This window comes from Antedon mediterranea, chromosome 9 (genome assembly GCF_964355755.1).
Source record: "Antedon mediterranea chromosome 9, ecAntMedi1.1, whole genome shotgun sequence".
In the NCBI taxonomy this organism is placed as follows: domain Eukaryota; kingdom Metazoa; phylum Echinodermata; class Crinoidea; order Comatulida; family Antedonidae; genus Antedon; species Antedon mediterranea.
The window spans coordinates 20,856,659-20,873,437 of record NC_092678.1 but is presented as its reverse complement, the minus strand read 5'-3'; the positions used below and the strand labels follow the sequence as shown (position 1 = coordinate 20,873,437).

The 16,779-nt window shown below is 36.4% G+C and overlaps 1 protein-coding gene across 1 annotated transcript; it reads left to right on the top strand.

Moving 5' to 3' along the window:
* Nucleotides 1-661: 661 nt before the first annotated feature.
* Nucleotides 662-16,748, top strand: LOC140059262 (uncharacterized). The gene is made up of 28 exons (XM_072105129.1): nt 662-908; nt 4,014-4,058; nt 4,232-4,401; nt 4,676-4,780; nt 5,162-5,300; nt 5,433-5,813; nt 5,905-6,193; nt 6,306-6,853; nt 7,016-7,328; nt 7,446-7,471; nt 7,570-7,736; nt 7,855-7,947; nt 8,597-8,735; nt 9,108-9,374; nt 9,572-9,863; nt 9,976-10,523; nt 10,764-11,070; nt 11,373-11,422; nt 11,570-11,730; nt 11,995-12,105; nt 12,280-12,415; nt 12,607-12,873; nt 13,049-13,334; nt 13,504-14,042; nt 14,245-14,563; nt 14,888-15,001; nt 15,248-15,619; nt 15,706-16,748. Exons 1-28 carry the CDS (start codon nt 819-821, stop codon nt 15,942-15,944), a joined length of 6,513 nt encoding a protein of 2,170 aa, XP_071961230.1. The 5' UTR covers nt 662-818; the 3' UTR covers nt 15,945-16,748.
* The last annotated feature ends 31 nt before the right edge of the window (nt 16,749-16,779 follow it).

Genomic DNA, 16,779 nt, shown 5'->3' with positions numbered 1-16,779 from the left:
ACCGCGGTGATAGGTAACATAATCATGTTAGACCTCTTGAACATTATGTAGACATTCTTTGACGTCAGTGTTGACTGAAGTCTGTACAGACCTTGCGTTTAGAAAAACATACAACATTTTATGTATAACATACTACAACTATTGGATCGTGTGGAGCGTCATTGCATGTGGGAATTTGGAGTTGCGAACGAAAGTAACCGACAACAAATCCCGGCGCGCGCGTGTACATACGACGCGTCGTGACGTTTAAACTCCAATTTCCTTCACATCAGCATGTGTCGCGCAAATATGATTTGGGAACCACGTTAACTGTTTATTAAAGTTTGCTTCCTAAGCTTAAAAGTTGGAAAACTGGAATCTTCCCCGCTAACTACCATCGCCTAATGCATACATAATATATAGTCACTGTCCTTTTTATTTTAAACTGGCAAGCCTAGCGATTAGTTAAGCTATAGTACTAAACATATCTAGCTAAATTCTGAATATTTTTTCTTTCGTTTTATAAATTGACACAGAAACCAAACAAGTAGAAAAGAAGTCTATTGACAAAGAAGAAGATTAACATAACAAAGAGCACTTTAAAAAGCATTGAACCCACATAGTGTATTCTTTTCGAGAAAAGTATATAATCTTCAGGCAAGCGGAACCAGATTTTAGAACAAAATCCAATTGTTAGGGAGAGTCGAGTACACATAATACGTTAGTAAAGTAAAGACTGGCGTTAGAACTAAATCGAAGCTTCTTTTAAAATAAGCGATTGAGAGTGGATTTTAATAGGAGATATAGTGGTACAAGAATACGACAGAATACGGAGAGACATGGGTAAAGGAGGGTTGCGAGTATTAATATTTACCGTCGTCTTCTTCGTCTGTGGTTACGGAGCTGTTGTCCGACAGGAAGCTGACGAGGTAAGAGATAAGTCTAGTTTAGAGAATTAGAGACAGCCTAAAAATGTACTTTTAACCATAAACAGCCATCTTAACTTGAGTATCATAGAATCAGCTCAAGGCCAAAATTATTTTTCGTTTAAAAAGTTTGGCTTATGGGATTTTAACTTAACCCTCTTCAATGAAACGAGTATATGATAACGTTAACCCTTGGTATAGCCTTGGTTGGACTAAATTAAAATTCCTATTATTTTAAGCGTTAACCATAAACTTTTCACCACGGTTTGTTCGATTCAAAACTACAAAAGAGTGATGATAACAGGGATCTGTATAGTCTCTTATTCTGGTAATTTAAGGAGGACCACAGCATGCACCAAAGTAAAAACATGACATCTTATAAGACACACCTCGTGAATTGTCTGAGATCACTCTACAACAGCTCCTCCTTGATATGGTGACGTAGGCCTCTTGCGTTATACAGTAGTTCAAGCATGTACTGTACTATTAAAGGTATATACAATGATCGGAAGTATATACCAAATGTCAATTTACATTCCTTCAATGATGAATAGTCAACTGTGATTGACAATGCCCGCCTGAAGTGCTGTGATTCTTAACAGACAATAGATTATTCTTTCATGTTGTGACTTTGTCTTGGAATCATGGCAGGGAGACAGTTCCGGGTTCAATCTTCCCTTTGAAAATATAGTTTTCTTAGAAAGCATCAAGTAGGCCATATAAGTTTTGCAAAAGATTATGATACCAATTAGGCTTACGCACATGAAGCGTTTCTATGTACAACGGTTATTGTAGATATCAATTGGAAGATTCGACATCTCCCCAAAATCATATTCGGTCCTTGTTTGGCCACCTATGATGACAGAGTACACCCCTGTAACAAATATATATATCCCTTCTAAAAATTATTATTTCTGATTATTCCTCAGAAGATACACACACTCTTAGTATTTTTCATTTAGAATACTAGGCAAAACAAATGTATCAAAAGTCAAATTTGTTTTGTTTTCAAGGTAGTACCACTAACACGCACATCGGTCACTTGATGTTAGTTATTAGCTATTAAAACGCGAGCATTCATCTCCTGTCAGTGCCACAGGACAAACTAAAAATTAAAGAAAGTTATTCAACGAATGGAAATCATATGAAAGTGTTAATGAATCATAATTTTTCAGGTTAAATTGTTTACATGCCCTTGACTTGTGGATATTAAGTAAACACTCACGCGCGGGGAGCGGCGCGGTATGCTATACAAATTACTCGTTTAATTCACACCAATGGTATTCAAGAGATTATTCGCTTTTTGTATGCTAGGCTGGTTGTATTATTGTGGCTTTTCTAGAGACTCGGTGACAACCAACCTACTCAATGAAAGGGTTAAAAACCTACATACTAAAGTATTTGGTTTCTTTTTCTCACTTTAGTAGTACTATTCCTTTTTTAAAACGTTTAGGCCCTATAATAAATCACAACTAAGTTTTTAAAGGGTTGTTACCAGTTTGTTGTCGGTATCGTAATTAAATCTTCCGTTTATAGGCTTACAATTGTGCCTGTTTTTTAGGCCTACCAATATTAAAATGCAAACTTGTGCGTTTTTTCTAGTTTAAATTTTAATTTACAGAAATATTTAACAAATTGAATGATTTTTAGTCATACACTTTAACAAATTATATCAGTATCAGCAGGGAATAAGAGCAGAGTGATAATTTCACTCCCTTGTATCAGTATATATGTTTATTCATCTTTCATGGGGAATTTAACAAAAGAAGGAGATGGATTACCTCAGCTTACAATAAGAATTACAAATTACAACATCAAATATTATTAAATGTTTAAGTAAATATAATAAAAGTTGAATATAATTAATAAGTATACATCTTAAGTTCTGCCTGATTCTATTGTAACCTTTTCTTATGTATTTTGTAACAAGATTCATATTATTGCATAATTAACTGTATTTATGTTTTTGTTTAGTTTTAGGTCATCAACCACGTACGAGCTTTTGGCTTTTTGTTGCTTTAAAGCCGATTTTCCACTACTAGGCGAATTTGTTTGCGCGAATCGAAGGCGTCAGCTAATACGCATGCGTCGAGAAGGATTTGGAAGATGTAAACATGAATACACATGCGTACAAGCTGGCGCGTTCGATTCGCGCGAACAAATTCGCCTAGTGGAAAATCGGCTTTAATGTATTTTATTCTATATTTGTTAATGATATTTTTGTTTTTAATGAATAAAATTAATGAAACTGAAACTGAAAATAATATTAAACTGAAACCTTTGGTGATCAAAATGATTTCGCACTATAACATATACAAGGATGCATCTGATAAATTGCTGTCAGCAGTAATTCTCGGTTTTTATTCTTTGTCACTGCAACGGCCTACATTTCATTAGCTTAGTTGTAGTCTGTGAATACACTAAGTATTATAATAAACGATACTGTTCGTTAACGATCAAAATATTATATTTGAATGCACACACGTTTTATCTGTAGTGTGAATCCGTGTGAATTCTGATTCTATAAAGATTGTTTTTCTTCATTAACCATGCAGATAAACCTGGTTAAGATCTGTCTACACTATCAAACTAGTCCAAATATGGAAGTGATATGTCCAAATATGGTAGTGATATGACATCATCATGTCCATATATAGGCACATCACATGTTTTGATAGTGTAGACAGAGCTTAAGATACAGATTATTACAATGCTTGATTCTTCTGTAGCAGCACGCTAGCTAAAAGTAGATTTCAGGTTAGATATATGTAGATTAAAATCTTAATTCCAACCCATATTGTATTATTACTTGTTTTGTTTGTTTTCACAATAATGTCAACAGTTATCGTGCCGAATTTTAATAGCTATATACCTACATACCTGTTGATTCAATACATCTTTAAAAAATGTATATTACTGACGTCACAACGATTATTAAAATCTCGAGTTATCTATATCTTCAACATGGGCCAAATTTTAAATAGCGCGCCCTCTATCTGTATTTGTCGTATTTCTGCCAGTTTCTTGGGAATAGTGTCACTAGTCATCGTAATAACAACAATTTAATTTTCATCTTTTATTAAAACTTTAAATTCCATTTAATTACAGGGATTAAAATCGTTTCGATCAAGACAAAGACGACAAGCCGATGATGTAAGAAAACCTTTCTTCTTTTTTTCCAAAGTATTTTTTTTATAAATTTTATTGGAAAATTCGAATAAAATGAGGTCAAAAGATAATATAAATAAAGAGATAATGACCATAATAATAATTTTCACTACACATACTACCGGTAATCATTCAAATTGTAATATACTTGTCGTTAGAATGCAGGAAGAATTCGTGAAGTACAACTCCTAGATATTGAATCTAAAGTTGCTATGAGATTTGCTAGCACAAGAATCGTATGCAGAATAACAAATAAAGGCGACAGCTCCGAAAGAATCACCTTTCCACTTGAATTTCCAGATAGTGCGTATGTTACAGAGTTCACAGTGTAAGAACATAATTTTCCATTTTGTCATTGACTCTACATGAAAAAAGTACCGTATCTTATGCATAGTATATTTATCTCCGTCAGAATAGCGAGAGGTTGTGATCAATTCAGTGTTAGCATTATTAATCAAAAAGTTATTGCCCGATTTTCATAAGATTTTAAATAATGGTTTAATAGCTGTATGGGAACAGGTGATAAAATGTTCATATTCCTAAGCAGAAGTTTACGCTCTCTGATTGCTCTTCTAGTTTCATGATTTGTTCGTGTTTTGTAGGGTTGTTGATGGAGACGATGAGACATACTATGGCGAGGTTAGGGATCGATGCGAGAACTCAGATCAGTACACTTTCAGTGCTTCTGGAGATGTGCCACCTGATGCGTAAGTAGCCAAGCTTGTTGACGTCATCGTGTCCATATATGGGCATACATTTTTATATGTATGTATCACATTTTGTTTGTCAAATAAAGTTTGATAGTGTTAGAGCTTTAATCAAGGTGTGTAAGTATCAAGGAAATATTGACAACCACAGTATTATTTCTCGACAGAAAAAACCACCAATAAAATGTCGCCTGCAAATTATTCAATTAAAAAATAATAGAACAAAAAAAATCCAAAAAAAAGAAGAAAAGCAATGTAAAAGTAAAAGTAATTAAAATCCTTAGAAAAATAGATTAATTGATAATTAATAGAATCTCACATTTTCACACAAGAAAAAGTCAATTAAACCAGCCAATAACATTGTTCTTTTAATAATTTTAGTGATCCCCTTTGGAACAATTTCACAACCGCTGTTTACCTGAGACCAAGAGGACATGTAACATATACAGTAACGTACCAAGAAATATTGAAGAGAGTTCGTGGAAGTTACTCTTTGGTAATAAGCGTGAAACCTGGACATGTGAGTATTTTTATATGCAATCAAATTAATCGACAATATACATACTGTATTATAAACTGGAAAACATCATTACGTCATATATGCAGACTTAATACGTTGATATTTATGTTGATTCCACTGTATTTTTTAAAGGTCGTGTCAGATTTCGGCATTGATATTCAAGTAACCGAAGCGCAGGGTATTTCTTATATAAACGCTGGGTTCTTTAACTACTCGACGTCAGCGGCCGCACGATCATCTGACTTATCTCTATTCTCGTCGGTATTTTATGGTGGGAGAGAAACTCTCAACAGCCAGAATACAGCCATAGACTCCATTTTAGGAGATGACGTCAATCGGGTATTTCTGTCACAGTATATCACTAAGAAGAACAATCAGAATACTAGAGCTAGTTTTAAATACAGTCCTTCTAAGTCCGAGCAGCAGGCGTTCAACCAAGATGTGGGGATGTATGGTGTATTTGTCTTGACATACGACGTAGAGCATGAAGCTGCTAGCCCTGGCGATATAATGGTATGTTCCAAGATACTAGGCCTATTCAAACTGGTTGTGGCCAAAATGTTATCGTTTAAACATTTATAATTATATTATTCGTATTTTCAAGGTGTCCGATGATTTCTTTGTACATTACTTCTCTCCGAGCGGACTGCAAGCTTTACCAAAGGATGTTGTCTTTGCATTCGACGTCAGTGCTTCGATGTATGGAAGAAAACTTGATCAAACAAAGATGGCATTAAAGACAATTCTTGATGATCTTAGTGTTACCGACCATTTTAACATATTAACCTTCTCCACAACAGTGGAGCTCTGGGAAGAAAATAGACTCCTAGAAGCAAACCAACCAAACATTGACAGGGCCAAGATACATGTGGAAAATCTTGAAAGTGTTGCTAGTAAGTATCATTAATAGTTTCTATATCCAACAAGATGTCATCAGTGGTGTTCATATTATGGTAAATAAGTCCAAAACAAAACTTAAAACTATAATATGCATATTTCTTGCAGGTACGAATATAAATGGCGCTTTGGTGGAAGGACTGAAGTTACTGAACAACGCTGCTGGAGGTAGGCGTACGTCGGTCTGCATCCTGTTTTTGCTCACTGATGGAACGGCAACTATTGGCGAAACCAATCCAAGAACTATCCTTCAAAACACAAGAACAGAGAACCAAAACGACTGTTCCATAATCACCCTAGGCTTTGGAAAGCGCGATTCCGACGTGGATTTTCCTTTCTTAACAAGAATCGCTTTAGCAAATAAAGGCATAGCTAGAAGAATCTTCGACGGTGTGGATGTGCCATCGCAGCTCAAAGGAGTCTACGATGAAGTTTCTACTCCTCTTCTTCGTGACGTATCCATATCATACTTGGAGAATAGTGTGGATCTTGCAACGCTTACACAAACTCAATTTCAGAACTTTTTCAACGGATCCGAGCTGTCGGTGGCTGGTCTCTTAGCTGACTCACAATTGACAGAAATTCCTGTTCGTGTTAGCGCAACAGGATCTACTGGTGTTGGTGACGTCACAATGGAAGAAAGGTTGAATATAGCTGTAAGTATTTCAACATTTTCTATTCAAACTTCCTCCAAATAATTATTTTGGCAATATATCGTCTGCACTGTCGTCACACTTTAATATCGAAGGCCGATGGAATATGTGACGTCATATTCAGACGAAGTATACTTATTGATATAATTCATTTCCCTTTTATAGAATCCTCCAAGCTCTACTCGACACGTACCTCGAGACTTTGTAGAACGGTCTTGGGCAATCCATACGTTAGAGGAAACACTAAGAAACCTTGAGATAACAGAAGATGAGAAAGAACGGGAACTGTATCTTAAAAGTGCGTTTGATCTATCCCAACGTTACAACCTTCTTACTCCTGTGACGTCATTCAATTTCATCAACAATAAAGGCCAATCAAAAGTGCCCGATGGATTTGGATGGGAGTTGGTTGGCTCAAGATATAACACGGCAGAGAAGGATAAACTCGGAGCCGAGTCTGAGTTTTGTGTAAGAGAAGGTAATTAATACAAAACAAAACTCTATATAAAAACGTTCGTAATTATTATGACTGTTTAAAAGGCTACATTGTGTTTGTATCCTGTTAATGACATGATTTGTTGGGTTTTTTTTTCAGATGAACCGGTTTTAGGTGGTGTCGAGGTAAATATTCAATATTTTCTTATTATAATTTTAAAATTAATTCACAATTCTAACACAAATATGTATTAAGGAATATATACAAAAATGCTATTTTTCAGACCCAGGAAGGAGTTGACATAGAATTGATCGATATTGAAACACAAATTGCTCTAAGATATGCACGTACAGAAATTACCGCTCGACTCGTGCACGAGAACCAAGGCAATGTTAATCTTCGGTTCAGCTTCCAGATTCCAAGATACGCATTTGTCACCAACGTTATTGCGTAAGTATTATGGCATTTATGGCAGCGTTCGCACGCCATAGGTGATAGGCATGGAAGGCACGAAGACAAACACCAATAAACTAATTGATAATCGTGTGTATACTTTCTTCAATTACAGTACGAGCCGAGGAAAAACGTATGACACGACAATTGTGCATGATGACAACTCTAAGAAAATTGTTCTTGATGCTAAAGGCAGAATACCCAGATGGTAAGAGGTCATTTGTATCTTTCTATGTAAAATAGTCAATGTTACTTTTACTTTCTCGATGTCTATGTATTGCATGTATAGAATTACTAGTTAAGAAGAGATCCAGGGCAGGCAGTACTCTGAAGCTCAATCTCGGTCTATTTAAGTAAGATATCTCAAGCGAGCGAGTGAGTCAAGTGAGTGAGTGGCCGAGCGGTTAAGACAGTGGAACCGTAATTACGTAGCCATAACATCGGCAGGGGTTCGAGGCTCACTCACTCCATGGTTCTGGTGGTAGAACGAGTCTTCTCGTATAAGGACTATAAACCGTAGGTCCAGTGTACACATCTAGCTCGTGTGCACTTTAAAGAACCTAGTACATCTTTCGAGACGAGTAGGGGGTTACCCCGGTGTATTAGTACATCACAGCCACTGATCACCAACTGGGCCCTCTGGGAGACCAGTCTTTGACTGAAGAGGTTACCCAGTATAAATATATATTTCAAAAAATATTTCAAGCAAAGCATATGGAACTACGTCTCTGCTAAAGGAATGGCTGATGATGTATACATTCGTATAGTGTCGACCGACCAGATAGAATTCTAGCAAATACTCTATACATAACTTATGTCCTGTGTGTAGATAAATTAACATGTTCGCTATTCTTTAGGATTCCTACAATGGAGACCGTGTCAGTATCAGCGCTGGCACCACCAGATGTCCCAATTACGTTTGAAATTACGTACGAACAACTACTTGAGCGCACTGATGGACTATTTGAATATCGACTTAATCTATATCCAAGACAGGTAGGAATTATTTTACATTTGTGTTAATTGTAAAATGAACCGGACATGTTTGTTTAGTTCAGCAATAATAGAGGTTAAATTGGGAGAACAATTAGGCCTAAAGTATTACCAAGCAATGTGTGTGTACACAGAACCTTCATGTATAAGCCGTTATCCATGAGGACTTATTCCCCCACTAGAGCTATAGAAGGGCTTCAATAATCCTTGTCGCCTTCAACCAGTTGAAGATTTTGCAACTAGTAGGCCCACTAGAAGGCCTATTTTAAGTAGTGGCTGTGTGTGGCAGTGCTGTATCGCTATATGTTCCAGTGCGCCTGCTGACTCATTCAACAACCAACATGTATGTTTAAATGCGACACGTATCATTTTCAGATTGTTCGTGATCTTCGAACTGCCATATACGTAACAGAACCTCAGGAAATAGACTCAATAGACGCCAAGTTTGATAACCATGTAGAGGATGGAGAAGATATTGTATTGACCAATGAATTGACGCGTAGAGGATCTACAGCCAGACAGTTAGTTTACGACTTCACCGTCGACAAACAAAATAATCACATTGACAACTCGGGTGGAATCAAAGGAGACATAGTAGTGAGGTATGACGTAGAGCATGATACTTCTGGCGGTTACATGGAGGTAGGTCAAAGTTCAAATTCCTCTTAGTTTACAATCGTTACAATCATTTACACCAGCGAACACAAATTATTTCCCTAGGAGTTATTTCGCATTGTTTAAAAGCCTATTAATTATGAATGACTATCAGAATAGGCATAGGTTTTATACTACTGTACTGTACTATGAAGATTGCCATTAAAGTAGTTACACTTGTACAGGCTAAAGATGGCTATTTCGTTCACTACTTTTCTCCAAATGGACTGAGAGAAGTGGCCAAACACGTTGTGTTCGTGATTGATACAAGCGCATCGATGGGGTTAGGTGAGAAGCTACGACAGACTAAAGAAGCTGTAAAGTCAGTCATTGACGATCTGGGACGAAACGACAGATTCAATGTTATTAGTTTCGCCGATCAACCAAAAGCATGGCGTCCGAGAGGATTGGCAGAAGCTTACACAAACAACAAAGTTGATGCAAAGAATTTTATTAACAGGTTGACAGATGGAGGAGGTAGGTGTTACTTCTTTTTAAAGCTATTGTATATATTATGAAATAAACAAAGTTTAATTTTTAAACAATATGCAAAGAGGTTAAGGTAAAACACATGGATATTACTTTCTAGATACAAATCTGTTCTCGGCGTTGACTAAGGCTGATGAAGTTCTTGACCGAGGTGCACGTGATGTATCTGGAAATGATGACGAAATCTACTCAATGATCGTAGTATTCACGGACGGTAAGCCCAGCGTCGGCATCACAGACACTGATCAGCTCGTCCAGCAGGTAACAAACGGTATCAACAGTGCGCATTCTTTGTACGCAGTCAGTTTTGGCCCTGATGCCGATTTTGAGTTTCTGGTGAGACTAGCTGCACAGAATAGCGGTCGTGCTACTAAAATTTACGTAGATGATGATGCTGCGAAACGCCTTGAAGACTTATATGGAGAAATATCAGCAGCGTTGCTGATGGATACGAATTTCCAATATTCAAGCGACAAAATTGACCCGGATTCACTCACAGCAGTCATGACGTATCCGTACTTTGAAGGGTCAGAGATACCGTCTGCAGGGAAGTTGACAGATGACGCGTCTGGTGTTTTAAGAGGAACAGTAACTGGACGATCAGATACGGGACGATTGAGAACATTCCAAGCTGATACATCAATTAGAGTAAGCATAACGTTTTATTTAAATATATATATATAGACTACATATGGCAACATTGGTAGTGACAACACACAGCCATAAATGTTCGAAATTCATAACACTTAATAATATAAAGAGAAACATTCTTTAAAAATAAGTATATCTTTAGAACTCGATTTGTCTAAAGTACTCTCTAGATATAAAAAAAATACACATGAAAACTAATGTCTAAAAAATAACATTATCAACAACATTGTTTCCCAGAATCCTTCACCAGAGATGAACTCGCAGTACGTTCCAAATGATGTTGTTGAAAGGATATGGGCTTATTTACGAGTCAGACACCTCTTGGATCGTTACGCAAGGACAGACGATCCGACGATTGCAGCAGAAATCATAGACGTTGCGCAGAAATACAAGTTCTTTACGCCACTGACACCTCTTGTGTTCGTCGATCCGACGTCACAGAAGAAAATAAATGATGGCTCTCTGTCTCATCCACTCGTGACGTTTAGCAGTGATGACTTTGCTTTGTATAATACTCTTGTGAAAGACTATAAACCTACTGTTGGTAAGTACTATTATACTCACTGAACGTAGATTCAAAGAATATTTCGTAATTAGTTTCCATAAGCCAGTTGCTTGATAAACGCTATTTCCATCTAACCGTTGAAAAACTACTTGAAGACACGTTCAAATACAACCTTCAAGTAATTCAGAGGTCAATTTCTATACAGCAGCAGTATAGTACAAAGGCTGAGAAAGATTTAGTTCAAATGCCATACACTATTTTGTTATTTATAGTCCAAAGTTGGTCTTGTTTCTTTAAAAAATGAGTATACAAATAATTATTTTGTGTAATTTTTTTTTCAGTTACTGACTCACCGCCAGCTATCCCATCAGGGATTATATTAAAAGAATCAGTAAGTGACATGACCCCTCTATAAATACTTCTTTATACGCATTTAAACGATAATTTATGCCAATCCTTTTGAGCACAACCTATTTTATACCAGTGCATTATCATGTAATTTGTATTATTATTTATTTTTAAATTTTTTTTTATCTAGGATGGAATTGACCTACGTCAGTTTACCATCAAGTGTACAATTGGAGCCCGGTACTCGATCACAGAAGCATTTAAGCTGTTTGATAATTTGAGCGCACGTAAGGGTAGAGTGGTATTCCGGTTTGACATGCCTGGTGATGCCGTCATCTCAGCGTTTAGGATGTAAGTAACACCAGAGTGCTGGGCAGGTCTAGGCCTAGAATTTCCAAACGACAACTAAAGAAAACTGTAGGCCCTAACCAGTCGGTATGACTGACTGACTGAATGAACGAACGACAAATGATTATGCCTAACTATATACAGTATTCTCAAGCTTCAGCATGAAGATTGAAAATGTTGCTAACTCTATTAATTTAGTTATAAAAAACATACATAATAGTAAAGTACACACGGTCATTGTGATATATTTTATCTTAACTTTTGTAGGGATATTGACGGTTCAACGTACTCGAGTGACGCGTTTGACATGTCTACTTTCCCCAATACTGACCAAGGACCATTAGATATAAATGGCAATGGAGGTTTTGTAGAACATTGGTAAGTAAAGTTCAAAAGAACCAAAAATATAAAGTACAGGGCAGAAGATATGTGGTTACGATATTTCCTAACAATCTAGTCCTTCAGTGTCTTGACCGACTAGTAATGGCTTATACCATACTTAGGTAGGTAATATAGCAACTTGTATGAGCAAAAGCTGATTTTGCTTTATAGGGGAGGATCAAAGACGCTGGTAGTATCTGTACCTATAAATGGAAATGGAAGAGCTCAATTCCAAGTGACGTACGAACGTCTACTAAGAAGATCGAAAGGGAAATATGCAGAAGTGATTAAACTTTATCCAGGAGAGGTAAGAGCTGGTTGTCGTCATTGTCATCATTAACATACAATCAAATCTCGTGATCAAATCCAAACCTACTGATTCTCTCTTTATCGATCATCTTCATTAACCTCATATTCTCATACGATAAACGTATTTGTGCCCATCACCACCAACCAGTATTTTCCTATACCTTAACAACTGGTGATTTTTGTGTTTAGTTAGTAGAAGATTTAAACATCGACGTGCGGATCGCTGAGCCTGCTGGTATACGTTTCACTGATGCCAGTATTATGTTCACAAGCAGTCAAACTGTTCCTCAGCGTAGGAACCTACCGGGAACCATTACTCAAGAGCGATCTACAGTCACCTCGGTAAAGTTCAGTCCAAGTGAAAAAGAACAATCTGCCTACAGTAACACAGGAATTAAAGGCGAGTTTGTCGTAGAATATGACGTCGTACATAATAATGACGGTGGTGATATACAGGTTTGTATACAGTAACTTACATACTTGCTTACAGTCGTGTAACTGCAACCTACTGCTAATAATTTCTTCCTCTTTGGATAAATTATACATTGGCATGATCTAATAATTTATAATAAAAGAAACCCGAAAGAACAACTAGCATTGCTTACATTACATATCCCTATTCGTTTTCCAGCTTTACAATGACTACTTCATCCATCACTTTTCGCCAAACATTCTCCAAGCTCTTCGGAAAAACGTCGTATTCGTTATTGATGTCAGTGATTCGATGAACGGTCTTAAGCTCCAACAAGTGAAAAAAGCCTTTACTACCATTCTAAATGATGTCCGACCAAACGATCGGTTTAATATACTTGCATTCTCCAACACAGTGATGCCATTCCGAACGGACATGGTGGATGCGACACAACAGAATGTCCAAGATGCGCAGAGATTCGTGGAGGATTTGAAACCACTTGATGGTAAGGTCATAGTTCGTACAAACATGATTTCTCAGTTGTACATAATTAATTATTATTTCTCTCAAAAAAAGAAGAGCAAATCAACAACTCTCCTATTTGTTCCCCGCCACTGCCACTGCTTGTAGACAAGTTATAGTATTGTTTTTAATAATATGACATTATCTTGTAGGTACAAATTTAAACAGAGCTGTTCTTGATGGAATTAACCAGCTTCGTAAAGAGAACGAACAAAGAACACAAAATGAAGATGTTCTTGGTCTTCTGATTCTTCTCACTGATGGCACACCAACACAAGGTGAGATTGTGTTGGAAACGATCATCAAAAATGTCGAAGACGCCGGAAGAGGACAACCAGAGTATTCGATTTTCTGTCTGGGTTTTGGAAATGATGTCGATATGGACTTCTTGAATCGACTAGCTCTGACGAGTTACGGTATCGCAAGAAGTATCCCGGCTTCTTCTAATGCTGTGGAATTACTTGAAGGATTTTATGATGAGGTCGCGACGCCATTACTGTACGACATCCAGGTGTTCTACCTTGATGGCATTGCTGCTGATCTGAGTACAAGAGTTTTCAAGAATTACTTCAATGGATCGGAGATTGTGGTGGTTGGTCGACTAAATGAATTCCGTCAAAGAGATATTCTTATATCCAGAATTAAGACCATCAGTCGGGACACTGACTTTGAAGCAAGAGCTGACGCAAAGGTTGGTCAATATTTGCACCACTATCTAGTAGAAATATTCACCAATTGTTTGGACACAAGTTAACTTGAGCTGAATATCTATAGACAATAAAGCAGAAACACAATTTGTAGAAAATATAGGTAGAGATAAAGAAGCTCACGAAGAACGTTTCCTATTAAAGTTATAATTGATAATCTAATACAATCTTTTTTATGTTAACTAGAGACCACCAGATGAGTTCCAGTACAACGCTCGCTACCCGGACGACATGATGTCTCGTGCCTGGGCTTACTACACCTTACTAGAATTATTTGAATCGTATCTTGAAGAACAAGGAGCTGGAACTTTCACAAGAAGAGAAATAACGTCAAGAGCAGAAAGATACAACTTCCTCACATCTAACAACTTTACGTTCTATCACGTGAAGCAAGACAGCGACCAGGATAAAGTTATGAGAATTGTTGAGAGAGGGTATGGAGATTTGCAGCCTAGACCACCCCTTTACAAAACATGTGAAAATAGCAGAAGCGGAAGATCTTGGTGTAAGTAGACCTATATCATGCAATCCTAAAGATACCATGTTACCATCTAGGCCTACAAATTTTCTGTCAACCACCACTTATTTCTCCGAAATGATCACTTAAATGACAATAGTAGCAATATTAATTTAACAAAAGCAAGGTTGTAGAAGCTTCAACCACAATTATTTTTAAAATTAAAGTTATTCCATTTTCCCATAATTCACTGCATTAAACAAATTTAACTTCACAGAAAATAAAACTACCTTGAATAATAATAACTAACAGTATTGTACTGTTGTATTTAAAACATTTATTATTAATTTATTATTGATTTGTTTTTAATAGGTGACAATGATCCACATTTTGTTGTACATGTTCCTAGGAGCAATGTCAGTGTATGTTTTGACATAAACGGTGACCCGGATGACGTATTTAATTTAATCGCTGATCCTGCTAAAGGTATGTAGGCCTACATTATTATTTTTATATGAAATAACTAAACTAAGTTTGACTGAATTCGGGCTAGTCTTTAAAAGACATCTTGATTCATGACTTGCGCAATTTCAAATTGCGCAGATAAAAATAACACTATTAAAATGATTGATGTTTGCTTTAAACCATTGATTTAGGCCTAGTTCTTAAAAATTCGTAAAGATGGCTTTTGAAATTTCCGAATAAATTAATCAAAGTTTGCTTTCTTTTTAGGTATTTTTGTTAACGGACTTATAGTTGGTGAGGAAAACGTTAAAAGTGACAAGCAAAGAAAGACCTATTTTGGTCAAATAGCATTTGTGAAAGATCCTCCTAATGACCCAACAGCTAAATACTCAGACATTCTAATAAGTCCAAACGAGATAATAATCAACAATGCGATCCAACTAAAATGGCGAAAATCTCGAAAAATAACGATAAATGGTGTTACAGTAGAGGTCAAGGGTGAAAAGGCAAATGTCACATTGGCTACTGGAGTCAACTTTGTTGTACGACGTCATGTTCCAAAAGATTCACCATCGGCGTACTTTGGCATTTACATGGAAGACGCTAGAGGTTTCTCGGACGGACTACATGGACTTATGGGTAAGGGCAAAGTTTAATACCGTTATACCTGTTCTGAGCATGCTCATTCATAAAGTTTAAATAAAATTAATGGTATTTTTTTTCAGGGCAATTTGAGCACGCAACTGTTGATGTCAAAGTTCATCCTAAAACTGTGCAAGATGAAGAACAACGGGGAACACTAACAATCAGAGGACATCAAATCCATACTAAACTAAGCGGAAGAACGGATAGTTTAAGAAAACATAAGAAAGAATGTTGGAAAGTTGAAAAGAATGGTTTGAATTTAATTCAGGGACACTATACGGACTACACACGGTCCGACATGTTCAGCACCGCCATGTAATGAAAGAGAAACTAATAAAGGTCCATTTACGACTAGCGGTAAAGCGGAAACCCGCTCAGACATTATTCTATACGTGGGACACGCACGCGGTTTTCCAATTACCGTTACCGCTCGTCTGTGTAAATTCGCCTTGATATGTGTTACTGCAGCTCTTGATAAACTCAACACTGTTCTATGATCTAATTAGCATGTTCATAAACACTGTCTTAATACAATTTCTTTAAAGTAATTGTACAATACTCCGATAGACAAGTAGGACCAGTTTATCGGTCTCCTGACAGGAATAAAGGAATACTAAAGTACAGTACTAGGCCATGGCAGTAAGGGGTTATCCCAATAGTTTGCAAATTTTCGAATAAAATAAAATAGGTTTGCTTGGTTAGATAATGTAATGTAAAAAGTTATATTCATTTGAATGTAATAAATACCAATATTTATTAATTCATGTAGTGTTCAAAATGAACAGACAACAATTGCATTTCTCCTCGTAACAGGGATTTTTTGTTTTTAAATAGCTGAAATACAGGAATTGCTATCGGCAAAGATGGTTTCCACCATTGTTTGGATGCAATACCTAATATATTGAGTCACCCACGAGGAAACAAAAGTAAATATGTAAAAGGTCTAGAATAGCCCAACTACTAATAAATTAATATAATCAAATTTTTGTTAAAATCTGTAAATAAAATAATAACCAATCATTTTATAAGTAGTGAATTTATTGAATAATTTATGAAACGCCACTATAATACAATTGATAACTAAAGAACGGTGTACATTTAAACTTAAATACTAAACTAAAACTAAAACTGTTATTCTATATTTACTTAAGTTT

Coding starts and splice junctions, on each gene's coding strand:
- LOC140059262 (XM_072105129.1), top strand. CDS start 819: ATGGGTAAAGGAGGGTTGCGAGTATTAATATTTACCGTCGTCTTCTTC. Junction 12,874..13,048: donor ATGACGGTGGTGATATACAG/GTTTGTATACAG, acceptor TTCGTTTTCCAG/CTTTACAATGACTACTTCAT. Junction 14,043..14,244: donor AAGCAAGAGCTGACGCAAAG/GTTGGTCAATAT, acceptor TATGTTAACTAG/AGACCACCAGATGAGTTCCA.